General features: G+C 38.9%; 1 protein-coding gene across 1 annotated transcript in view; it reads left to right on the top strand.

The window, feature by feature from the left end:
- The window catches only part of LOC126469758 (talin-1), a 204,141-nt gene that overhangs the window by 61,454 nt on the left and 115,942 nt on the right, over positions 1 to 26,745 (top strand). Inside the window, exons 3-11 of the mRNA XM_050096984.1 lie at positions 13,668 to 13,827; positions 13,989 to 14,086; positions 14,190 to 14,319; positions 14,426 to 14,590; positions 15,467 to 15,737; positions 15,897 to 16,065; positions 17,830 to 18,087; positions 18,912 to 18,988; positions 19,067 to 19,158. Coding sequence (XP_049952941.1) covers positions 13,692 to 13,827; positions 13,989 to 14,086; positions 14,190 to 14,319; positions 14,426 to 14,590; positions 15,467 to 15,737; positions 15,897 to 16,065; positions 17,830 to 18,087; positions 18,912 to 18,988; positions 19,067 to 19,158 — 1,396 coding nt within the window. The 5' untranslated portion in view covers positions 13,668 to 13,691. The remainder of the gene's footprint in view (positions 1 to 13,667; positions 13,828 to 13,988; positions 14,087 to 14,189; positions 14,320 to 14,425; positions 14,591 to 15,466; positions 15,738 to 15,896; positions 16,066 to 17,829; positions 18,088 to 18,911; positions 18,989 to 19,066; positions 19,159 to 26,745) is intronic.

Raw genomic sequence — 26,745 nt, 5'->3', positions numbered from 1 at the left:
TAGAAAAGCACTGTAGTATTCTGACTTTGGCATTTATTGCAACTTTCTTTAATGTAGTTACACTGTGTTGTACCGTGTGCTGCATTCATCATTCCCTTCTTCATGAATATCTCCACTGATACTTGGGTAGCGTCGTTGGCTGCAGTTACACAGAGGGTAAACACGGGATGGTTAACGATGTGGTAATAGAACCAAGCGTAGGAAAGGATATATTATAAGAACAATAATCACATAGTGATGCGATTTTTTCGTCAATTCGTGATTTATGCAGCGTACTGCTGTATCTTACAATAATAAACATAAACTTACCATAGCCATTAGTCTGCAAAATGGATCAATATACACTTTCCTCATGTCTAAGATGTTTGCACTTTGCCAAGTACCAGCATTCTTTCTGGAATGCCCTGACATCGTGTTTGCTCTATTGTAGTGAAATGTTGTTGCGAATAGTGCAGATAGGCTGGTTTTTCATACTTCAACACACTGTTGTCATCGTATTGCGTTACTCTCCCCCAACCTCCTATTGTTCCTTTGGTGGATATTTTAGTGATGATTGATGCATGGGTTTTACAGCTCTAAAAATTGTGACGTGTGCTTTGTAAAACTGGAAATCAAGTCACAGCTATCATTTATTTAGGTTACACCAAATCGTCAGAGCGACGACAGCCTTCGGCTGACTAATAATTTTTGCAACTGCTGAATGAACTGAAAGTAAATCAAGCGTCCAGTGAACTCCCTGCATTTTCTTATTTTCCTCTAAGGTTTACTGTTCATAATTTTCTGTTCTTTCGGCAAGAAATATCGTCGTAACTTTCACGTCACTTTCAGTGATTTATGTTTCCATCCATTTTTCTTAAGATTCGGAAGACTATTGCATGTTCTTCGTGGCTGCGAAATACCACGAGGAAAATCCTGTTTGATTTTTTTGGTTGATTTTTCTTTCTTCTTGTACCGAATGAAATAATGCAGAACTGTGGAAGCCGTTAATACTAGCTTACACAGTTTGTCAAGTAATGAAATACGTGTACATTGAAATAATCCAGGTCAGCAAGAACGTCTTACGCCAGGGTTATATAGCTAAAATCGATGTCATCTCGAAACCATTCGATGCGATCGGTTTTGCGAAGTTTCAAAAATGGTTCAAATGGCGCTGAGCACTATGGGACTTAACATCTGTGGTCATCAGTCCCCTAGAACTTAGAACTACTTAAACCTAACTAACCTAAGGACATCACACACATCCATGCCCGAGGCAGGATTCGAACCTGCGAAGTTTCCATATTATTGTTAGACGTATGGAATTGTCATACACTCATCATTAACAGTTAAGGCATAAAAAGCTCATTTTGACACTATACTTGTATTTCAAGATTTTGAAAATGCATGGCTGATATAATTTAGGGAAACAGTGAATGTTATTCTCATAGTTACTGTTAGAATTTGTGTATTCACATCACCGATTTCGATATTTCAATTATCATTCTCAAAGGTTTTGTGGATCATTTTGTCATATAACAGATTTAGACGTCAAAGCGACACGGTATAAAGGGAAGTGAGTTTGTATCTTACGACATCTATTACATTGCAAGGAATTATATCTCCATAGTTCCATGCAGTGTACATGCGAAGCACCTAAACTCTCATATGCTATCTTGCGATGTGCCTGATTGAAACACAGAAAAACCACCTCCACGCCACAAATTCTCTATCAGTAATGCAAAGGAAGTTTTTCATCTAGCAGCAGTAGTAGTAGTAGCAGCAGCAGCAGCTGGAAACTATGTAATACGGAGATCTATGTTTAAAAATAAGAATTTTTGGAAGTAATGAGCTACGATAGTTGCTGTGATTATTTGCACAATATGAACAGCACCTCTCAAGGAACGCACTGTCAGCTTGCACGTTGACAAAAATTCCGCATCATCTGCGAAAAGTCCGTGATTACAACTAATACCATGCGCGAAGTCATTAATGCGCCTTCACATTTCCCCGCGACGTACAAGAACCGAGGATTCACTGGTAATGTATGGTCCAAGATTGGAGCAAATTCACCTCAAATTCTGTATACAACATGCAAGGGACAGCGGCCTCGGCATGAAAATTTCAAGTTTTTTTTTTTTTTTTTTGTGAAGTTCTCTATTACTTCTGCAGATTAGTTGGTGACGAATAGAAGGTCCCAATTACAACTTTTATCACGTTCGTGATTCTTATTCTTCCCCAAACCAAGCAGTTTCAGTTGCTGCTTTAGACGATGTAGACTATACTCCCTTCCGCCTGCCGCGCGGCTATAAGCGCCATGTCACGAATTGCGCTCCGCCACCACCCCCCGCCCCTCCCCCTCCACCGGAGGTTCGAGTCCACCTTCGGGCGTGTGTGTGTGTGTGTGTGTGTGTGTGTGTGTGTGTGTGTGTGTGTGTGTGTGCGCGCGCGCGCGCGCGCGCGCGCGTTTTGCCCTTAGCATAAGTTAGTTCCAGTAGTGTGTACGTATAGGGACCGATGACCGCACCAGTTTGGTCACTTAGGAATTCACACACTTCCTCCCATTCCATTAATGGTAAACAGGCTTGACCTGAAGATCTCATTGCTGACAATTTTTGGTGTTACCCAACTCTTGATACCGAATGCTACGTGAGCTTGGGAGCTTTCAGTAATGCTTCAGAACTCTGTGGACTTTTTCAGCACGTTCTCCTACATTTATTGATGGTATTTCTTGCGTTACAATGTGTTTTGAAACCCTCTGCAGCAGCGTTTATACTAATGGGACGAACAATCAGCTAACCTAAACCATGTGTTAGTGAGTGATACCACATTTCTGTGCCATCTTAACTAGTCGAAGAAATGTTACCCACGAGGAAAAAGTAGATAATTGTGTCTTTTGATCGGAGGAACGGCAAAAGTATCGTGAAGTCAGATTGACTTATTAATGACAATGGATAATGAAGAAATAAATACGTGAAGGCAAATGGGTGTAGGACTCCGGGGGTGGCGTAGCATTTGGCGGGACGTCGCGCGCGGGCGCCGTCTGGTCGCGTCTGGTAGCGTCGCGGCGCGGAGGGCGCCAGCTTCCCCATCCCCCGTTGCGAAAGCCCATTGGCCGCCGCGCGGGCGCCTGCGCCCCTATTGGCCAGCACAACCCCTTATTGCGGGGCGCGCCGCTCCGATCCGCTCAGACCGGCCGCCGCAGTCGCCATGGCGAGGTAAGTGCGCCCAGTCGCCGGCTCGCTGCGCGCTCCGACACATCCCGCGGATAATTTATTTTTTCCCGGGCGGACTTGTGTAAGGCCACCCTACCGTGTCGCTCCCCTGCGGTCGTATCGCCAGCTCAGTAGCGCTCCCTGTTCGTCGATAGGCAGCAGTTTTGTTGGTTTCGTGAGTCAGTCACTAAGCCGCACTGTTCTTTAGCGAAAGCGGGACACCACGTCGGAGGGAATTTTATTTTTCCTATCAGTCGGTGATACTATGTAACGTCATTCACATCCCACTTTTTGTTTATTCGGTGTCAGCACTCTCGGGCTTTGCGTCTCCAGGACTCATCGTGCTTTACGCGTTCCTAGAAAAAACTCTTCATGTTCGTAGGTGCTACTCAGCCTGGCAAACAGTCTTTAGGTTTTCGGGCGAATCTCTCGCAGGGAACATCAGTCTGCGAGTTGTCGCATAGTTTTCAATTGTGAAATAGGTGTTGTCATTTAATTTTCGTCTCTAAATTCAATAGTACATGTAACAGTTCCCTTCAGATGGTGTTATTTAAAATCTTATTTTGTTTGCGTTAATTGGCTGCCGATTTACAAACAGAGATAGCAGAAACCTTCCAGTATTTTAAGAACTGCGTTTTTGTTAATGCTTCCATCGCTGTTGGCTAGTCAAACAACATAACTGAAATATCATGTGTCGGCACTGCTTCGTAGAATACTAATGCCTGTAGTGCGTAGACAGCTGCCCGTATATAGGTCTAAAAGAGAAAATTTAAGCTGAGATATCGAGGCAACTCCCGAACTTTCAGGTTTCATCAGCAGGGTTAATTATAAGTGGATAAAGAATAGAAACGGTACGGTAGGGGTGCCGCGCGGGGAATGGATGACTGGAGCTGTTGCACGTTTCTGCTACACTGGTGTTCGCGCCACAGGCTCCGCTCCGGGAGGCGGGTACCAATGGTAAGTCTGCCGTCGTCGCTTAGCAGCTGGCTCTTCCTCCCGCGCTTCCCCATTCCGATGCTTTCTGACTCTAGCGTTGCTCCTTCTCGAATTTCCTCGCGCGTGGCATCTACAAGTAAAGATCTCGCTTCCTCCGTCAAACTGCTACTTAAAGGGAGGGAAATGTTTGGGACGGAAGTATCTGTTCAGTATTAGATCTGTTAATGAATGTATACTCTTAAAGTAATGGATGGAACTCTGTCGGCTCGTAGCATTTTTGAGTTGTGATTTGTTGGCTTTAAGGATCAGGTAGGTTCTGAGGGATCGGAAGCAGGTTTTACGTCGCAGATACGGTTCTGCATTTCAGTGACGTTTGTGCATTGCGTATACATGGTTGCTACTAATAATCACCTAGAGAGATTTATTTTGCTTTAAAAAGAGCGTCTAATTTTTATCCAGGATGATGATGTGCGACCCCGGATATATTCGCGTCTTTGAGTTTGTCTTCCTGTTTTGCATTTAGTTGATCATGGTTTAGGAGATGCAGAAATATGAAGAAAGTCAGCATTTCCTGACCATCGGATCTTGAAAAAGTTTGATGCTTGTACGACATGCAGATTGTGCAGTGACTTTGATAGTATTTATAGACCTATGCTCGACTAGGTATGCTATAATACTGTTTTTTCATTAGCTGCGGAGCTACTGAAGTATTCGGTAAATTGGTTTTTGTATTCACGATTTGTATCCTACCACTTCGGCGGGAATCATAGCTGTTAAGTGATTTAAGAAGTTTCTAGGAGAATGCGAGAATAATAGGTTTTTGCAGGTACGTCCTCTGTACTGCTAACAAATTTTCTCCTTTGTTGATTTTAGGATAGATTCTTATTAAAAACAGAAATTTTATGTAAGTGTACTTGCAGCCGCATTGCTTCGCACACATTTGTATACCTTAATTTAATATCGGCACGCCGCTCTCTTAAGTCATTTTACACTTGACACCAGCTTACCATCTGCTTGAATAGTTTCCTAACTTGACAGGCACTGTACATTGACGCTCGGTTGCGGTTGTCTGCCAGTCTGTCTGATTGTAAATGAGGATTAAAACAAATAAAAAAATATTATTTAAATATTCTTGTGGTCTACCCCCTAACGAGAAAAATATGCTGGTGCCTTCAGATAAAGTTTAAACATTAAAACGTTGGGCATTTGTACGTAAAGGAAGTACTTTGTTATGAACACTCAGTTACTAGTCGCATCGTGCCAAAAATATGTTAGATGTAAGAGTGGTGATCGAACCTGTGGGGCAGTATTGGAATGCTCTAGTCTCTTACTTCCCGACGTTACCGTCTCAAATAACATCGTTGATGAACGTTAGAAGTAGATAACGCCTGTGATCGCGTTCTGAAGGCGTCTGCTAATTGTTAGCTTATTCTGCCTCTGCCGTAGATGGAGTGCACGAGGCACCGTGCTCTTCTGAGGACTTGGGAAAGAGCGGAGCTGATGGAACGGGCGCGCTGCCCGTATTAAAAAGAAGCTCTGTGCCCAGCACTCGGCCGCCGAGTCACTTGTCACTCTGCCCACGCAAACATGTTTCATTAACTCCCAAAAAACACCATCACATATAAATACATGATTAGCAAAGTTAGCGGCAGATCCATGTTACGAAACACGCTGGAGTGCTGTAAAAGCTGCGTCAAAGTTTTAAAACAAAATGTACGTTTGATAGTGCATTGCAACAAATCGAAAACGATAACTGTCGAGCCGAAGCATATCGAATAATTTTCTTTCATCACACTGGTTTAGTTTGATGCATAAATTGCAGTATATTCACGTATTGGTTCTGCAGCATTTCGTTAGCCAGACCTCGGAGCTATTACAATGGTGGTCGCAGTAACGCATCTGTAACCAGCTCCAAGAGAAAAAACTCGCCACCTGTAGAGCTGGAGTGCCATCTTAGCAACCGTTTTTTCCGCCGGTGGTGATATTAAAATTTAAGGAAGCATCTCGCTTTCAATGGTGACACGGGACTTCGTTTACGAAGTCTAACATTTTATTTTCTTATTTATTTATTTATTTATTTATTTATTTATTTTTTTTTTTTTTTTTTTGCGGAAAAATAATTTTGTGCCTTAGTGATGTCTCGCAGTGACGGAAGAAGTGTTGTCGAAGTGGTACGAGAACCTTTCCGCGATATTGAAAGCGACGTTTTCCAAAAATTTTCATCGCTAAGCTTCCATGGCTACATTATTAACGAAAAAGTTATACTGTACTTTAAATATGAAATGAAAGTGATATTTTCAGTGGTTGATCGCAATCATTTTGAACAAATGTTGTCGATGCTTCTGGTCGATCCTCGAACGACTATCTCCTATGATTCATTCTTCTGCAGTGACAGTTGGCGTCTTGTTATGGCCGGAGATTCGTTGAGATCCTGATTAATGTCCACTATATCGAACTTGTTAAGAGTTGGGAATTTTATTAGGACATTTCGCCGTCAGCAGGTAGAGTCTACATTTCATTCCGTGTCAGATTATAGCCTGGAATTGTGAAGGCTGACATATCTACTGCAGGCTTGTGATGCTTTCGTTTTTTTTAATGAACAGCAATTGTAAATAAACATTTTTATCAGACAGTTCAAAAATGTTTCGCGTTAAGCATGGTGAGTCTGTTGGAAGTACGATGCAAGTTTCTTTTTTTATTATTACGCTACGAACAGTAATACGAAAACTGCTGCAATGTTGAAATGTATTGGGTCTTCTGATAGCTTTCGCACATCTATGCATGTGGGAGGAAGTAAGTTTCTCTGATCAGCTTGTTTGCATATTCGTCAACTCGAAGGGTGATATGAACACCACACAATGTTGTACTTTGTTAGATGTATGCTGTTGCCTTCCTCTGCTCTGTCCAGCCAGTTACAGTGGGACACACAGTTTAATATGGAATCCAAACCAAGCCACACCCAGAACAAAAAATTAAAACCGCATAGTCGTTTTAAGGATTAAAAACATTCGAAATAAAAGCCTTTGATTAAAATTTTTTGTGGGACTTGCAGAAATAACACAAAAATAACAAGATCTCTTGTCAGTTACTCAGTAAGAGTGACTTAACTCCTCTTATCTTTCAAAGGAAAATATGATGCTGAAACCTGTTCAAATAATTAAACAGTTATTAGTCTGTGGCTGGAAACATCAGGTTCTGGGAATGACATTTGAATGTATCTACAGAAGACTACACATGTTTATAGATTGATATTAGGAGTACATCTGTTGATCAGCTAGGACAAACTGACATTCTGTGTGGACAGAAGAAGTTGATCTTAGCTGTCTGATAGACTGGAACAGGTCTGTAAAATGAATAGAGAGGAGCACTTCATTAGGTAGACAGTTGGGATGAAAAATGCTTTGCTTAAAGATAAGATGTTTAACTTACCAGAAAGTGTAGTATGCTGTTCCTTGCATCTTTCTTAAGCAGAGCATGTATGTATGGTATCTTATTATACGAAGCTGTATTGTTTACAAGAGAATGCATTATGTATGTTAGATTTCCATAATTGCAAGAAAGGAAAATATTATAGTACAGCAGTTTACTTTGGAGTCTGAGGTTGGTCCTCACATGATTGCTTTGCACTTCAGGTACCAAAGACTCTCTTCACAGCCAAAAAATGTGATCTGTTTATGTCATTGGTAGGATGATATGTGAATAAATAGTGTAGGTATATATTCAGTATTACTGGTATGCTTCTGCTAAGTGTGATATTTCCTAAAAGTACAAAGTTATGTCCTATTACATGACTAATTATGCAAATTCAATTATTGATTAATGCAACAATTAGGGTCTATCAAATGTGTCTTATTATAATTTTAGTGCAGTTTTGGTAAGGTTGGCAAGTATTTTTATGATGCTTAGTATGTAATAAATATTTGTAATGGTAATTCACACTGAAAACTCGTTCTTGTGGATATAATATTGGGCGGTGGTAGTGATTAGATTCTGTTTTCTGTAGCTTACACAATTCTTACAAAGTATTTAAAACTGCAGCAATCAACTGATATGATGTACATAATTTCACACTAGGGGTAACACTCCATTTGACATGTAAGCAACTGTGAATAGAAATGATATTTACAATCATTTTGGCATTTCTTAGCAGTAGGAAACAAGGAGTTGTTTGTTGAAATGTATATTGACAGTTACTGAAAAAGACCACAGTTACGACAAACATAGAATTTCTCAAAAACGTCTTTGCAATCAAGGTTTCCAGTGATTTTAGTAGGATAATTAAAATGTTTGGGGTGTGGCCCTTTAATGAAGGGGAACCATTTTTTTCTGGGTGTCATTATACATGAGTGGGACTGTGATTTCTCAAATTTCATCACTGGGAATACAACAGTAAACAGTAACAAAAAACAAAACATAAAAATGGTACCGATGTCACTGCCATTATTTTGTAATATCAGTACTGCAGTAAGATCTTACCAAAATCCTGCAGTTTTTTATCATAGCAGAAGTCAGTGCAGCCCATTATTTTTTCATGTTTTACTGGTTAATTAATTAGTGTTTGAAATGATATCTGAATGTTAAATACTTCTGCAGTTGATCCATTATAGTTGCTGGGATCTCACTCGAAATCATTAGGAACACAACACTGTGCATTTAGTAGGCGGAAGTAGATGAAACAGAAATGAAGTGTAACAAAGGAAATGGGTCCCAAAAAACTCTACTCTTGAAAGGTCATTTGGACATTGAAATATCAGGGATTCTCACAACATAACTGCTCTCTCTCTCTCTCTCTCTCTCTCTCTCTCTCTCTCTCTCTCTCTCTCTCTCTCTCTCTCTCTCTCTCTCCCCCCTCCCTCTCCCCCCCCCCCCCCCTCGCTCCCTAACCCCCTCCCTCACCCCCTCCTTTTTTATACATCATTTAGAGTTGAATTGTCACCACAGTAGATAATGATATATTATTGCTAGAGAAGAAAATTCTTTCTGATGGTGTGCAAATTTATTTATTTAAGGCCTTTGCTTACAGCTACTGATTGGAGAATTGTACCGGAATTCATTGTTGTCATATAATGTCCTGTCATGAACAAAAGTCACTTACATCGCAACCAGCACAGAAACCAAGTCACCTGTGAAGAGGCTTGTGATTCTCACAAGATGTACATAAGTTTGGGAATTTTGTTCATGTATATTTATTTATAGAGGTACATTTGAGTCAGTTCCATTCTCAACTACTAAAACACAATATGTGTATGTAAAAATCAACAGAAGACCATAATGTTACACATAATCCTGAATATATAAAATGTTCAGCACCTGCAATAACAGCTTCTACATGTTATGAGAGATGTTTATTGTGTTCTGGAGCTGTTGCCTGTCAGGTTACTTTTATTCAAGTCCACATTTTGCCACTTGACTTGGTGCCGCAAGGGGACCTATTGAAAATATATTCTAATTTAAATATGTCCCAGGAATATTTCATAACACGTCACAAAAAAAGTGACATGATAAATGACGCATAGAAGTAGCAGAATAGCTCTGGAGAAATTACTGTTGTTCTGGTCAAAAACTCATTGTAATAGCAGCAGAAATGTTGATTTTGCACTGTTGTTTGACATGGCAATACAGTTGTTATAATTTTGTTCAAGTTTGTTTCACCAATGAAGAACAATTCTGAATCTAAACTGTCTTCACAGCTAGCCTTATTCATTTAATTTTGCATTCATGGGAAAGCTTACAGGAAGCTTCCCCTGGTATAAGGTAGATCAGTACTGTGATGATCTGTGATGAAAGCTACAGACTTTATAAATTAATTATCCCTGGAATCACATATTTTGTGTAGTAGCTAAAGGTGTTTAAGTGTTTATTGAGATAGACAAATCTGCTAACTAGCCAGAGAACTTTTGCTAGTAAATTTGGAACTACACCATAAATTCATTTACGTTGGTAAAAGCCATCCATTTTCAAATACTGTATGTAACTTACATGCAAAACTAAGTACTATCCAATTTGTAGATCTTATGAAATTCTTAGACAGTTAGAATATTGTACTCAACACAAATAAGGCATGCCAAATAATAAAATCTGACAGTTATTGGATATTATGTTTTTCTCGGTGACTATTGTGAAGCTGCATTTACAGATATCTTTTAAATGTGTATGTTGTTGTTGTTGTTGTTGTTGTGGTCTTCAGTCCTGAGACTGGCAGCTCTCCATGCTACTCTATCCCGTGCAAGCCTCTTCATCTCCCAGTATTTACTGCAACCTACATCCTTCTGAATCTGCTTAGTGTATTCATCTCTTGGTCGCCCTCTACGATTTTTACCCTCCACGCTGCCCTCCAATGCTAAATTTGTGATCCCTTGATGCCTCAGAACATGTCCTACCAACCGGTCCCTTCTTCTTGTCAAGTTGTGCCACAATCTCCTCTTCTCCCCAATCCTATTCAATACCTCCTCATTAGTTATGTGATCTACCCATCTAATCTTCAGCATTCTTGTGTAGCACCACATTTCGAAAGCTTCTATTCTCTTCTTGTCCAAACTATTTATCATCCATGTTTCACTTCCATACATGGCTACACTCCATACAAACACTTTCCGAAACGACTTCCTGACACTTAAATCTGTACTCGATGTTAACAAATTTCTCTTCTTCAGAAACGCTTTCCTTGCCATTGCCAGTCTACATCTTATATCCTCTCTACTTTGACCATCATCAGTTATTTTGCTCCCCAAATAGCAAAACTCCTTTACTACTTTAAGTGTCTCATTTCCTAATCTAATTCCCTCAGCATCACCCGACTTGATTCGACAGCATTCCATTATCCTCGTTTTGCTTTTGTTGATGTTCATCTTATATCCTCCTTTCAAGACACTGTCCATTCCGTTCAGCTGCTCTTCCAAGTCCTTTGCTGTCTCTGACAGAATTACAATGTCATTGGCGAACCTCAAAGTTTTTATTTCTTCTCCATGGATTTTAATACCTACTCCGAATTTTTCTTTTGTTTCCTTTACTGCTTGCTCAATATACAGATTGAATAACATCGGGGACAGGCTACAACCCTGTCTCACTCCCTTCCCAACCGCTGCTTCCCTTTCATGCCCCCTCGACTCTTATAACTGCCATCTGGTTTCTGTACAAATTGTAAATAGCCTTTTGCTCCCTGTATTTTACCCCTGCCACCTTCAGGATTTGAAAAAGAGTATTCCAGTCAACATTGTCAAAAGCTTTCTCTAAGTCTACAAATGCTAGAAACGTAGGTTTGCCTTTCCTTAATCTATTTTCTAAGATAAGTCATAGGGTCAGTATTGCCTCACGCGTTCCAACATTTCTACAGAAACCAAACTGATCTTCTCCGAGGTCGGCCTCTACCAGTTTTTCTATTCGTCTGTAAAGAATTCGCGTTAGTATTTCGCAGCTGTGACTTATTAAGCTGATAGTTCGGTAATTTTCACATCTGTCAACACATGCTTTCTTTGGGATTCGAATTATTATATTCTTCTTGAAGTCTGAGGGTATTTCTCCTTAAATGTGTATATGCTGCCTCTAATGAGTTTTGTTCAGCTTATACTTTTCCAGGTAAACATTGTTTTCTCATATGTTATTTTTTTTGTTGTTTGCCATGGCCTCTTTGTATCTAGTTAGTAGGGTTTGTAGTTTCTCTGTAATAACTGTAAGACGTGAACACAGTGCTAATTGGTAGGTTCTTGGATGACTAATTTACCATTAAGTAGCAGATCATTTGGCATGTCGTTTGAGTCTATCATTCTTGATGTTGAATGCTTTCAGTTCCCTACATCATATTCAGAACTGTGTAATAAGAATTGTCGTACCATCTTCTTTGACTACTGGTCCTCCACATGTACCTGACAGATTCTCATGAGAACACTGTCACTTCTCATCCATAGATTCTCATTTAATTTGCCCAAGCACCTGTGTAAGACTTTCATATAGGCCATACTCAATAAGGACTCCAAATGCTGGAACAGTGTTCTACAGTTGGTCAGTCTACCATCTTTTACGATGCATTTTCCTTTCCTGTTACGATACTTTCCTCTAGACAACCGTGTGGTACAGTGCCTAGTGCCATTCAGATATCTAGAAAGATGGGGTTGTACCTGTTCACTGGCATCTACTGACTTTTAGATATTGTATATGAATAAAGCAAGCTGTGTAAAATGTAAACTTTTGCAACTGGAAATGTCTCAATTAATAAAATGTTCTGGGTTATTATGCCGTTGTCAAATGGATTTCACCTTAAAACCCAATGTTTTGTCCGTATCTGTGGAGGACACTTTCAAGGGGGATTGTAGCTTCTTTGAATGTCCCATTCACACATTAGCAAGCCATGGTGTGAATTAGACATTCAAAGAAGCTGTGATGCCCTTTGAAAATGTCCTCCACAGATGGGCATGAAATATTGGGTTTTCAGGTGAAATCCATTCAACCACAGGATAATAGCCCTAACATTTTATTAATTGAAAGCAAGCTGTGTTTCCCAGGTTTTTTTTCCCCCTCCCCCTGTTTGAGCTTGGAATATGCTCTATAATTCTGCAACAGACAGACACTAGTGATAATTTCTCACAGTAAAGAAATTAGTTTATTGGAGTACAGTCACACAAAATATTGTTGTATGTTGACCGAATACAAAGTTTCTGGAGAAAAGCGTAATGAGATATGACATAAATGGAACAGACACCTAAGAGATTTAGTCAAAGGGCTGTAGGTTAAAGAAATATGCAATTTCATCATTATCTCTCCCCCCCCCCCCTCCCCGTATAGTTGTTGGGGGAAAAAGAATATAAATTTGAGTGTTCTTAAGTATGTATTATAAATGCTTATTTACAGTAGAAAAAGTTGTCAGCAATCTTCTCTTTAAGGAAACCTTCTTGTTATGAATGTTTAAAGTTTATGTGAATAGCACTTTTGCTATAGTGCCTACGTTCAGTTTCCTTCATTTTACAGCTATAATCATTGTGGGAATAAATAATATATTTCCTCACTCATTATGTAGTGACTTGTTACATGAATGAGTAGCTGTCTCGTCTGTGGTCTTACAAAACCTCAGGAAACAATAGAAATATAATAGTGATGGATAATGCTCACCCCCTCCCCCTCTCCCATTGATGTCTTTCCAATGTAACTTAACCTGGAATCTGCCTTCCTTGTAGTTCGAATAGTATGGTCATATGACTTGAAATTCCTCTGGATTGAAACCTGAATAGATACTTGAGGGTCAGTCATGTCAGTGATCACTAAGTGATGGTTTAATCAAAGAGTATTGAATCGTTTCACTGATTTATATGTATGAAAATAAACAGTAGTGTAATATAATGTTGACTATTTTAATTGTGCTGCTGTTGACAATATGTGCTTACAAAGTATTTACCTTGAACTGTCATTAAACATCCCATTGCAGTAGGCCTAAGGTATTTAGTGATGAAATAAATTTACATGCTGTGATAGTCAATTGCACTGATGTTTTCATAATTAATGAATGTTGTTTTAAGTGTAAATAAATTGATTCACAATTACTCTTTGCAGAGGGAACACTCGAGTGAGGAGACCATGGCCACACTATCACTGCGAATCAGCATTGTCGACAAAAATGTTACGAAGACTATGCAGTTTGACCCAACAACTACAGTTTATGATGCCTGCCGGATAATAAGGGAAAAAATATCTGAAGCCAACCAAGGGCAGCGTAAGTGTTACACAACATTTATGTATACGAGTAAGTTTTGTGATGTTAGTCAACTAGGTAACTACAGCCTAGAAATTGGCAGCTGACATTTCAACAGAAAAAAAAAGTATAAAAATGTAATTTACACCACATGTGTAATTCTGCATATTGTCGTTTTTCAGCAAAAGATTATGGTCTTTTCTTAGCAGATGAAGATGCTAAGAAAGGAGTGTGGTTGGAACCGGGAAGAAACTTGGAGTATTATATTTTGAGGAATGGTGTAAGTTGATGACAATTAAGAGTTATTAGTTACTAATAGTATGAAACATAATGTCTGGTGATGCAATTTGTTCTTACGAATCTTTCTATATTAATTTCTACAGGATCTGTTAGAATATCGAAAAAAGTTACGAACTCTCCGTGTCAGGATGCTGGATGGTACAGTGAAGACATTACTGGTGGATGACAGCCAACCAGTAGTGAATTTAATGGTTGTTATTTGCACAAAGATTGGTAACTATTGATGTTTTTTACAAGATAACATTACTTAGCTGTACACAATCTTTGTTTGCAACTTACTGCTTAAAACCCCTTCAAAAAAGAATCATTGTAATTTCAGGAATTACCAATCATGATGAATACAGTCTTGTTAGAGAGAACCAGGAGGAAGAGCTAGAAAATAAACCAAATTTCGGAACCCTTACTTTGAAACGAAAGAAAGAGGAAAAGGAACGTGATGCCAAAATGGACCAACTGAGGAAGAAGCTTAAAACAGATGATGAAGGTCTCTGCAGCTATTAATAACTGAGATTTTACAGTAAAATGGTAACATCAACTTCTCTTCTAGTTTAGGGTGTCCATTTCATTTTTATTAAAAAAAATGGGTCATTTGAAAAAGCTTGGAAAAAAAAGGGACAGTTAAGGGGAAAAAATGGGGCTCAAGTTGTATTGAGAAAATTTAGTGGACATAGTTTTCCTTTGCATTGTGCTCTCAGATGATTGCAAATGACATTTTAAATTATTCTGCTGCACTTTCAACTTACTGATCACTTTATGTATTTTATCAAGAAGTGCATTTTTGTTTGAACATTCATGCAATGTTTCTTGGTCTTAATGTCATTTTCAGTGTCAGATCTACCACAATGTCCAGTACCAAAGTTTGATTTACACAACTTACATTCTACAGTTTCTCCACTTCCAATGATAAAAGTAAACTCAGCTTTTTATATTACTGTTAAAATTAATTTTCTTTTTGGTGTGAGATGAAACAATGAACATGTAACGGTAATACCAACAGTGCAAAACGTTTACAGTAAATAAACAAAAGTTGTAAAAGTGGCATTATGTACAATAAATTGCAAATCAGACTTACAGTAATGTAAAATGCTGTAGTCAAGTGAAATCACAAAAAAGTGGGACATTTTGAGCATCCCCCAAAAAGCTATCGGGTTGTGGATTTTTGAGGAAAAAGGGGGACTGTCTCAGGAAATGCGAGACAATGGACACCCTGTTCTAGTTTGATGAAATATATTTTATGCTGTTCATTGTCATCATTTTTACATTGCAACATAGAGCTAGCTAACTTCATATATTTTATGTTATGTTGGTGTGTATTAATTTAATATCCTTCCCTAAAATTTGATTTGGTATTATGTTGTAGTGAACTGGATTGATCCTTCTAAAACACTTCGTGAACAAGGTATTGACGAAGGTGAAACTGTCCTCCTGCGACGTAAGTTCTTTTTCTCAGATCAAAATATTGATTCGAGAGATCCAGTACAATTGAACCTTTTATATGTCCAAGCAAGAGATGCAATGTTGGACGGAACACACCCTGTGACTCAAGATAAAGCATGTGAGTTTGCTGGTATTCAGTGTCAAATACAGTTTGGTGATCATAATGAGAATAGGCATCGTCCAGGATTTCTTGAGTGAGTATACACTGTAAGAAATTATGTTATTACTGCTTTACTGCAACATTTTTAACTAGTAGTTTAAGAGAATTGTGCAGTAATTATATTACACAGAATTATTTTAAAGTTTATTTATTGCAAGTGTTCTGTGACATTAATTTCTTTTTTTACTTACAGTTTGAAAGAATTTTTACCACAGTCATATGTTAAAGTTAAAGGTATTGAAAAGAAGGTTTTCTCTGAACACAAGAAACATATTGGATTATCTGAACTTGATGCTAAAGTGCTATACACTAAAACAGCTCGTTCTCTTCCCACTTATGGTGTAACATTCTTCCTTGTAAAGGTAAGTGTTCTAAGACCTACCATGTGCAAGTAAATATGGTTGGTTGGCCTAAGTCAAGAACAAATCTGCATTCAGTTTTATATTCTGTTGAATTTCTGTGAATTTCAACAGTGCATACGAAATAGTTCCTGTCATCAAAAACATCTCATAGTACTGTCATAGTAGCATTGCTGATGTGTGCACTTAAATTGTTCACCATAAAATAACCATAGCTTTTTATTAAACAATAGAAAGTCCAGGTTGGAATATCAACAATATTATGAAAAGGATAGATTACTACTCACTGTAAAGATGACACGTTTAGGTGCAGACTGTTACACATGAGATTTTGGTCAAAGCCCTCCTCAGAAAAGAAAAGAAAGTGCACACACATTCACACAAGCGAGCACACCTCACACACACACAAGACTGCTATCTCCAGCCCATGCGCCGTGGTTGTGTGAATGTTGACTGAAATCTCAGGGGTAACAGTCTTTTTGTTGTGCTTGTATGTAACTCAGTGGGTCATCTTTAATATTGTTTGTAGCTTTTTGTTGTTATTTATTATGCCTGCAATAAAGATTGCAGTATATTGTTCATGTATGTATCATAAGTTATGGTTTGGTGGGAAAATATCAGTTTAATAATTAATGTTTGCACCAGTTCGTCACTGCACTCATTCTTTCGCATCATGCAAAGGTTCTTGATGAAGATTTTCAGAACTCCACTGTTGTTTCCTGAGTTTACACATCCAAACAAATGCAGCCATACTAAAAATTTTAAAAAAATATCTGGTTCATGCACAGACTATAGTAGCCAGCTGCTATACTGATGTTGAGCAACAGTAAATGAATTCATATGGTATCAGTTGATGGTTGTATGCAGCTGTGTGGGCAGACCCTACTGACACACCTGTCAAAATGGTTCAAATGGCTCTGAGCACTATGGGACTTAACAGCTGAGGTCATCAGTCCCCTAGAACTTAGAACTACTTAAACCTAACTAACCTAAGGACATCACGCACATCCATGCCTGAGGCAGGATTTGAACCAGTGACCGTAGCGGTCACGCGGTTCCAGCGCCTAGAACCTCTCGTCCACACTGGCCGGCACACACCTGTCAGAAACGGTAAATAGTGCAATAATTTCATTGGACTTCCTTCTAAATCTAATATAATTAGGTTAAAATTGATATGAGTTGTGCCAGAGTCTGAGCAACTGGCCGCAGTGTATGTGGTGATCGGAGCCTGTCTCCCCATAATCGGTTCCCATGCAGTGCCAGACACAGTACTTGCATTGTACAGGAAACACCTGTATTATATACCAAAACACTTTGAATAATCGCTATTTTCCATGCCACAGGTGAAATGTGTTTATTATGTCCAGAGACCTTCTCATTTGAAACACATGAACCTGTTTCTTTGTTAGGCTTTTGCTCCATTAATATAAGATATTACTCAGCAGTGACTGGTGTTTTCTGTTTAGTATAATAGAGAAATTAATTCATCCAGGCGTTTGTCAGAATATAACAAAGGAAAAAAGGGCACATATACAGACGAACAAATGTATACTGATGTGTTTAACAAGGATCAGACTGAAAGCCATTGCGAGCATTTTAATGTCATAAATAAAATATCATTTCAGCACTTAATTCATTATTATTTCAATTTTTATTATCTTCTATGCAGATCTGTTCAGTAAGTGTTGTATTTTGTAGAGGGTATTTTAGAAATGCCTTTTTCATATAGAATGTTTCTTCATTGCATCATTATTTCTTCCTTAACAGGAGAAAATGAAAGGCAAGAACAAATTGGTGCCTCGACTTTTGGGTGTGACAAAAGATTCTGTACTGCGCTTGGATGAAAAAACTAAGGAGATTCTGAAGACATGGCCACTGACTACTGTCAGGCGCTGGGGTGCATCTCCAAATACTTTCACTCTTGATTTTGGTGATTACTCTGATCAGTACTACTGTGTTCAAACCACTGAGGCTGAACAGATTTTACAGCTCATCTCAGGATACATTGATATAATTCTCAAAAAGGTACAAGTTGTATGAAAAAGGAACATAGTAATATTATTAAGCTTAGAAATTTTAGGTGACTAGTTCTTCTTTTGCTGCAGACTGATTTTCACTATGCCATTGTCTTTGAGATTTATATGAGATTTAATAAAAGTAACCAATCAGATTTAATGAAAGGATCCAATTTGGCAATTTCCTTTAAAATGTAGCTATATGTATTGTCTGATACTGAAGTATCTAAAGGTTTAAGGCCAAGCAGGGACTGATACCCAAATGCTTGTGGTTATTATTCAATTTTACAGCATCTAAGTGCTGATCTGAAGTTATGTCTGTGTAATTGGAAAGCAGAAATAAAAACGCTACAAATGTTTGCGTGGAGGCACTCGTAGATATAATTTTTTGCGTTATTAATACCATAACATTTCAGTATAAAATCTTGAATTTCAGGGACTATCCCTGGAACTTATAACTATCTTTGCCCACTTTGACATTATGAAGCAACATTATGCAAAAGTGTTACATGTTCCATTTGTCAGAAAGTACCGTGTTTCATGCTTCATGATGCTGGGAGGTGGAAAATTAACAGCCTAATGCAGGAAGTAGCTTATTTAAAGGAATTTTATGTGCATGTGTTCCAACTCTAAAAAAGTTCATTGATTTGTAAATAACTTCGGAAGTTTATATTGAAGACAGAAGTTGTTGTGTGTTCTGTCAATAATATGGTAACAGGCTAAAAGGAAAAGGGTAACAATATATTTGTAGCTGTAAAAATGGTGTGCTCTTAATTGGTACTATGCAATATGTTTTTCATAGTTAACTCACCACTGTCTTTTCAATTTTTATAGAAGCAGTCAAAAGACCATTTTGGCATTGAGGGTGATGAAGGTTCAACCATGGTTGAAGACAGTGTTTCTCCACTGAAGTAAGTTTATCCTTGTAATCGTTGCAGCTCTTTTAATCTTAATTTTTTGTACACAATCTTATTTATGTCTTTTTACAGGGCTACTATCCTACAACATGAGACAAACCGTGTTGTTAAAGTTAACACTGAATCCTTGGCTAAACCTGCAGTCATTCGACCAGGTGCAGATGGTAAGTGTGTTACTTTTCTTAGTGTGGCAGTCTAAATTGTGAAAGTATTTTGCTTTTAGCACTTCCTAGCATGTGGAACTTGATTAGTCTTTTCATTAAGTAATCTATGAACTCAGAAGGTGTTCCTATAAACAGCAAATAAGTGAAAAATAAAAGTTTGTGAGAAACCGACTTTTATCTTATGAACTGATCATATATATTATTAGTTTTTAAGTTCATTATGACCCTTGCAACAAACAATCAAAAGTCATCACCTGGGATTGAGTGGTCAGTGTTTCAATTGCAACTGCTGACCACAGAGAGAAGTTAGGTTGTAAATTCCATGTTTGGGTTACCCACACAGTCAAAATTAGGAAATATCACAGACCTAACTACAGATGACAGGAGGAGGACTTCAAGTTGTAATTCTAAATTACTACACTGGCACACTGGACTCGCATTCGGGAGGACGACGGTTCAATCCCGCGTCCGGCCATCCTGATTTAGGTTTTCCGTGATTTCCCTAAATCGCTCCAGGCAAATGCCGGGATGGTTCCTTTCAAAGGGCACGGCCGACTTCCTTCCCCGTCATCCCTAATCCGATGAGACCGATGACCTCGCTGTCTGGTCTCCTTCCCCAAACCAACCAACCAACCAACTACACTGGCAGCAGTCTCTGCTATATAGGGCCTACACAATGCAGAGACACTTTCCTTACGCAGTCTTCATGGTTACCAACGGAGTGCTTGGAACACAATGACAGCTATGAATTTTTACACCCTGGATGAGCAAGACTCTGGTACATTCACATGACGAACTGCCACTTGACAATTCCTAATTGGGCTCTGTCCATAATGTATTAAGAACAGGCAGAATCTAAGGACAAGCTTAACATTTATCTTTATAGTTGTGAGAATATTCTATTAGGGAACATGATTGTCTGTTATTCAAGTAGAGTGATACCATACATTTATACGTGTAGAGCCATTCTAATTAATAATTTTCAGATATAATGTAGCTAACATTTATTAGAACTGCTGTTATTACTGCGGTGTCAACAAAGCCTTGGATTCATGTTTACTGCTTTTGTCTCAGCTTAGTTTTGCAGTAACTGATATGTCTTCTTGTTGTTGTCTGGGGCCATCTGCTTTGATTAAAGTCTCACTGCTGCTGAAAAAGACTAATATAGGTGTCATGGTATGACAGATGCATGGTTTCTAGGGAAGTGCACATACAATGAAAGAAACACAGAATAATGATTAATAAAACATATTACTCAACTTTGGTAACACTGGTTACAGCAATTGTGTACTGCAGGTGTAGCCTATCTGTCCTGTGTTGACTACAGTTCCATGAACACAAGTAAATAAATGTGTCAGCAGATTATGTTTGAAGTGATTGCTGTATTGAACAGAAATCTACAGGTACCAGTCTTTGAATGCTGGCTTCTATTTTGACCAGAACCAAGTTTGGAATCTTCCTACATGTCAGTCTGGGGGCCTGAAGATGGCACTGAACTTGGTAGCCCAATAAAAATAACGGTTTGGGAATCAGATGGTTGAAAGGAGTTTGATTTGACATTTGATATGAACAGCTGAGGGCCCGCAACCATCTCTGAAAAGATGGACATAGAGAGAGAACTAAATAATGTTCTCTGAACTAAAACTGGAAGACAACTAATCTTCTGCCATGGTGTACTGTTCAGTTTTTTTCTGCCATGGTGTACTGTTCAGTAAACATTTACAAACTATCAGTACTCAGTTAAATCTCTAGGCAGGCGGTCTCTGTCCATACACGATAACTGTATTCACTATTCTGTTTCTGTTGAAGACTAACCACTGTCTGTCTATCCGCTGATGTTCTCTCTCACTCAAAGACTTGAAGACGTGATAAACGTTCTCCAGGAACTCCCCAGCAAGACTCAGACTGACGTACAACTTGCAACTCCCAACTTCCAGTCATGCACAGTGACTTAGTGCACATGACTCTGCCTGGTGGCGCTGCTGCTCCAGGGGACGTGATTCTCACAGGCATTGTGGCTGGCTTGTGCCCAGCTATGTTCCTGCAGTGTGTCAACCTCCATGGTTCTTCTGGTACCATCTGTTGAAAACTCTTCTTGTGCGGTTTCTCAGTACACCATTCTTCTGATTTCTAGATGATTTCCTGTTGCAGTTGTTCTTCCTTTATTGTCCATTCTTCATTTTGTGTGTACCTACTATGATGGTTTGTGAATGGTGAAAATGTCTTGTACACTGAAAGTAGTCTACTGTGTATGCCCTTAACTGGGTAGTACAAAACTAGTGCAGGAGTAAGTAAATGAAATGAATTGAAGCTCCAGTTACTTGCAACTTTAGACAGTAGTGATAACGAATCAGCAACTCTTTCTGGTATGCCTATCTCCACTTAAGACTCTTTATGAAGAGTGATGCACTTAAAAGCTCATAAAAAAACAGCTCCCTAAGCCATTGAAGCATTAATGAATTTGTGTAAAGGACTCAGTGTTTGTATTATACAAATGAATATGTAATCCACTGCTCTTGTCCACATTAAGACATATCTATAAGTGGTTATGAAACTCTTGCATACTAGAGTGGATCCTGAACTGGATGCCTGTCTTTTGTGAGCAACGTTTCTAATGACTGAACTGTTCAGGCACACCTCCTACAGATGCAGTCTGCTACATCTCTCCCATTTTCAAAAGCTTTTAGAAGCACCCAAAATTTCCAGTACAATGGACTTGCATTTGGGAAATTCAAAATCAAGTCAGCTCACTGTGATCCAGGTTGTCATTATTTCCTATAACTGCTTAAAGTGAGTTTTGGAATGATTCTGTTGAGTTTCCAGTCTCTGTTTTTGCCCGATTTGTTCTGTGCTCTACCTCTTACAAACTTGTCATTGACAGTATGCTAAAGCCATCTTTCTTCCTTCTTTCTCAGAAGCTCCCCAGCATATCTTTGTGAACTATAACTCCAAGGAGAAATGATGTAACAGGGAAATGGGTGAGCTGCAGCCAAAGGGTTGTTTCTAGGATGTTTTCCACTTAGATTCATTCTCGTCTACAAGCAATTTCTTTCAAACTGTTTGTTCCACAGTGTATGTGCATGTGAACATGGAATAAAAAGCTTTCACAAAAAATTATGACTCTCAATTACTGCTTGGAGACTAGAAACTGCTTAATGTGTTTTGGAGGTCGGTCTCACCTGTTCCAGGGTCTAGCTCATTGAGAGCCACATATAATCAGAAACATGGTCTAAATGGAATATTACTCTAAAGTCTTTCTCCAACACCGACTCATAATTTTACTTGCCTGCCATTGCATATTCTGTTTCATTCTTCATCCTAGAGAATCATCACTCTATTTATCTCTTTCCAGTATGTGCTTCTTTGCCAGATGGATTGTTATCCGCTGGAAAACTGCTAATGGCATTTTTGAATCATCTGTCCTGTTACATGGCAAATGATTGATACATATCAACAAAAGCAACTGACCCAAAATGTAACCCTGCAGCAAACCCCCCCCCCCCCCCCCCCCCAACAACACACACACACACACACACACACACACACACACACACACACACACACACAAACCCCGTTACCCTGAAAACTTTACTCTGTAGTGATTTAGTAACTGATTTAGTTTCATTTTTGCTTGTTTTGTGTAGGTTCATGTGATGTAATTGTCTTCGAATATCAGCTTTTAAAGAGTTGTGTGTATTTATGTGCACCAGTAAAATTTTGATGTAACTTTCAGATTATTGGCAGGAAGGGAGTATTGAATATTTTTGTACAATTCTGGTAGTCCACTAACAGCTTTTTTCTCTCACAAGGGAGAAATAATATGTTTATCCCCCGTATTCTGCCCTGGCACCTTATTCAAAATTGACCATATAGTTGTGGTTTTATTGTCAGAGGTTTGTATTCTCTTGGTGTAATGCATTGTTCACTGCATTTCGTGTCTGGTGATATTCTTCAGCACTTTGCAATTCTTCTGTAGTGAAATTCTTAACGAGTCTCTGACAGACATTTGTATTTGTGGAAAGAGCTGTCAAAAGAAGTGATCGAGGTTCTTAGAAGTGTATTTGTCATTCAACTTTGCTGTGTTGTAGATGACTTGCCCAGTTTCCCCTCTGAGATTGGCTTTAAGTGTCTGCTTTGCAAGTGGACCCATATTTTAAATTTTTTGTTTACTGCTTTCTTATGTGATTAGTTTCAGTATTACTACAAGTGCATCATGATCTGATAGGCCATTACTAATTTTTCTCACACAGCACCTGTTAACTAGGGAAAAATCTCAGAATATCCAGAGTGAATTTCCACTCTTCAGCAGGGTGTTCACTGTTTTGAAACTTCCTGGCAGATGAAAACTGTATGCCGGAGGGAAACTCAAACCTAGGAAAGGTCCCAGGTTTCAGTTGCAGTCCAGCACAAAGCTTTAATCTTCCAGAAAGTTTTTTTCTATAAAAATATTGTCTGTGATTGTGCTGCCATTTCTATGAACTCTACTTGGAAGGTATACTGTCTGTACCGCTCATAAGTTTCAAGTAAATCCAACACTATGCCTTTCTTAAGGTCTGAGCTTAGGTCAGTGTCAAGTCTGAAGAGGAAAACCCTGTAGTCTGAACTGGAGGGTCTGGAGACATAATTTTATGTTTTTTCCTTGAAAATTCACTTTCATGGACAATCTTCAAATATTTGGTCTTTGATATTTCAACTCTTTTGGATGGAATATTAAATTTGGTGTAAATGGCTACTCTCATTCATCTGCAACTAACTCCTTGCTCAGAAATCCGGTAAGATGAACCCCTTCAAAGAAAGCCTTAGCATTTATTCACTATGTAAATAATGCTCTGACACCCAAATAATTTAAGAGTCAAGATCTATTAACAGTTCATGTACTTCACCTCAAATTCCCCAAATATTTTGATGAAATAAACTCACTGCAACTTATTATCAGCATTCCCCATTTATGGAACTATCTTCCCACGTGAAAGGAACATTCCTCAAGCAGGATTGCCTCCTACCAGACTTAATTCTAAAAATGCTGTATCCCTTCTACACATTTACTAATGCGATAGAATTTGGCCTTGATTGAGACCAGATCCACTTGCTACACTGTCACATATAAGCTTCACCAACCAGCCTTTCCCAGTCCTGTTCAGGTGTAGGCCATATCTAGTATAGATACTCTTAAATGGTACCAATGAACTGTGTACCTTGTGAGCAGTGATCAGTGCCCTCTGAAGCCCCACAGTAACTTACTACACAGCACTGTCAAGATTGAGTTGGTCATAATGCCGGAAAAGCTGTATGAAGTGAACATTAGTGGTTTGAGTTTGAGTAGCAGTCCTACCTGAATCGCCACCTGTGTCGTAAACCCTGCCCCCACTAAGACACTATTCCCAACCCCTGCCATTATCACTACCCGATACTCTCTAGCAAAGTCCTTACACCAAGCCCTAAGCTTCATGTCTTCTTGCTGAGGCAGGCACTCGATTTAAAGATCTTGTTGACTTATTACTCCTTGCCTTATGCCTCCTGCAACTGCAAGCCTACACTGCATCCATGACTGTCATCTAGCAGCAGGTTCCTCTTTTTCTTTATATTTGTATCTAACATTAGCATTCTATCGACGTTGGATGTCTTCCGCATCTTACCTGCTCTTAAAACTACTGAAACTCCTCTAGGCTGTCGTGACAGCTGGCTAAACCTATTCTCAACATTAAAAAAGAAATTATCACAGCCTGTTATCTTCCTATTGGGCTGACTGCCAACTACCTGTTCCCACTTCTCCATCCTCTCTCCCCGCATAGCTTCTCATTTTCTTGTCTAGCTTCCTCTAACTGTGCCTGAAGGGCACAAATTCTCACTCCCTGCTCCAGTATTAGTCTATTACTTCTACATGCCCTGTGGACCAGGAGACTTCCTCACAAGATTTTCCACTAGCTTTCCCCACTACATTTGCCGCAGTGAAACTACATGCTACTTAGTTCACAACATACCCAGCAACTGACTAACCTATGACAAATCATTGTTCGAAACTTTAGACACAAAAACTGTCCTGTAGAATGCCAGTAACATATCTGCCTTATCTTCCTATAAACACCAAAAGCTTCATAACAGTTTGTAGCTTAGCCTTCCTCAGTTACAGAATGGCAAATGTAAACTACTTGAGCACAAACCGTCACAGGTATGTACAGACAAGACACTAACTCATAAAAAAATTCACAGTAAAGAAAGATATTTTCTCATTGTTAGTCTACCAAGTAACAAAATTTAAATGACAGATCTTCTGATGTAGAGCTGTACTGAAAGAAACTACTGTGCACTTGAAACAGTGCTCCTCTGTCAGTGAGCTGCACACATGTGAGTGCACGCAACCCCCTCCACACACACACACACACACACACACACACACACACACACACACACACACAGTGAGTTGATGTGTTGCTGGTTGGCCAATTGTTAGTGGACAATGCCATTCTTCAAGGGGGTGTATTAAGAGGAAATTTGCCTTCCATAATAATCAGCAGTGTATCATCTATTGTGAGGAGTCCAGACCAGTACTGTGGATCAGCTTTCCATTTTCTGCTTATTTTCCAATCTCCTAAATACAGTCCTTCATCTACAGATGACATTGTGAGAGTGAAGGAATAATACAAATTTTAAATAGTTTATTGAAGGGGCAGTTTGTGTTGATTTTATTTATGTGTTATGCCTGAAGCAGGTGTTATACAACTTCTGACTAGTATTTGCCAACCTCTAGAGATGGTATTTGATAAATCTTCTATAAAATGCTAGGCTGTGCATAAGTGATACTGAAGTAAGTGGGATAAAATCTGATAAATCCCACAGTCACAAAACATACATTCCTCTCAGAAACCCTGTCTCTGTTGGTCTGTGTTCCTTCTTGTGGTGGAATAACTGTGTCACTTGGGTGACTCCTAGGTTGTCCACTAATCTGTATGGCCAAGAGGGATTCCTCATTAGTTATTATCCATTTTTCTAGTCATTCGACTTTAGTGTGCCATGTTTGTAGTATCATTTGCTTTTGTTTTATTTTGAGTGACTCATGTTTTCAAGGAAAATTTCTCTACCCTAGTTGCCAGTGTGGCTGCTGGTAATGAAAGAATGAGGTGGTTTGTTGAGTTGAATGGATTTGTTGCATTTTCTTTTGTGAACTCGGACTGGAATATAGTTCTTAATTTTAGATAGTTACATCAAAACTCGCATGACTAAAAACTCTGAAGAATCTTAAAACAAAAGCAAGCAAAGTGCTCAGTGTACTTAAATTGCCTGGTTGCAGAATTTTGTATTCGGATCTATTATGCCTAATGTACTCCTATAACGCCTCATGGCTTCACTGTATGTAGATAGACGTGACATTCTTACTTGAAAATTTTGGTTGCAGTGTTCCACAAGAGCATTAGACTCATCACTGGAGTCAACCAAACAATTCCCTTAATCAGCATATGCACTGAATAGTATGAGGCACCAGTTGCCATCTGGTGGCTCATTATCACAGTGTGATACCTCTAAAAGATATGGCTGGCTTCTCTGAGCACAGTTTTTAGCATTGATTCTCATGCTTGAGATCAGCAAGGT

The sequence above is a fragment of the Schistocerca serialis genome, chromosome 3, assembly GCF_023864345.2.
Source record: "Schistocerca serialis cubense isolate TAMUIC-IGC-003099 chromosome 3, iqSchSeri2.2, whole genome shotgun sequence".
Lineage (NCBI taxonomy): Eukaryota > Metazoa > Arthropoda > Insecta > Orthoptera > Acrididae > Schistocerca > Schistocerca serialis.
The sequence above is the reverse complement of the archived record's forward strand: the minus strand, read 5'-3'. Positions and strand labels throughout refer to the sequence as shown.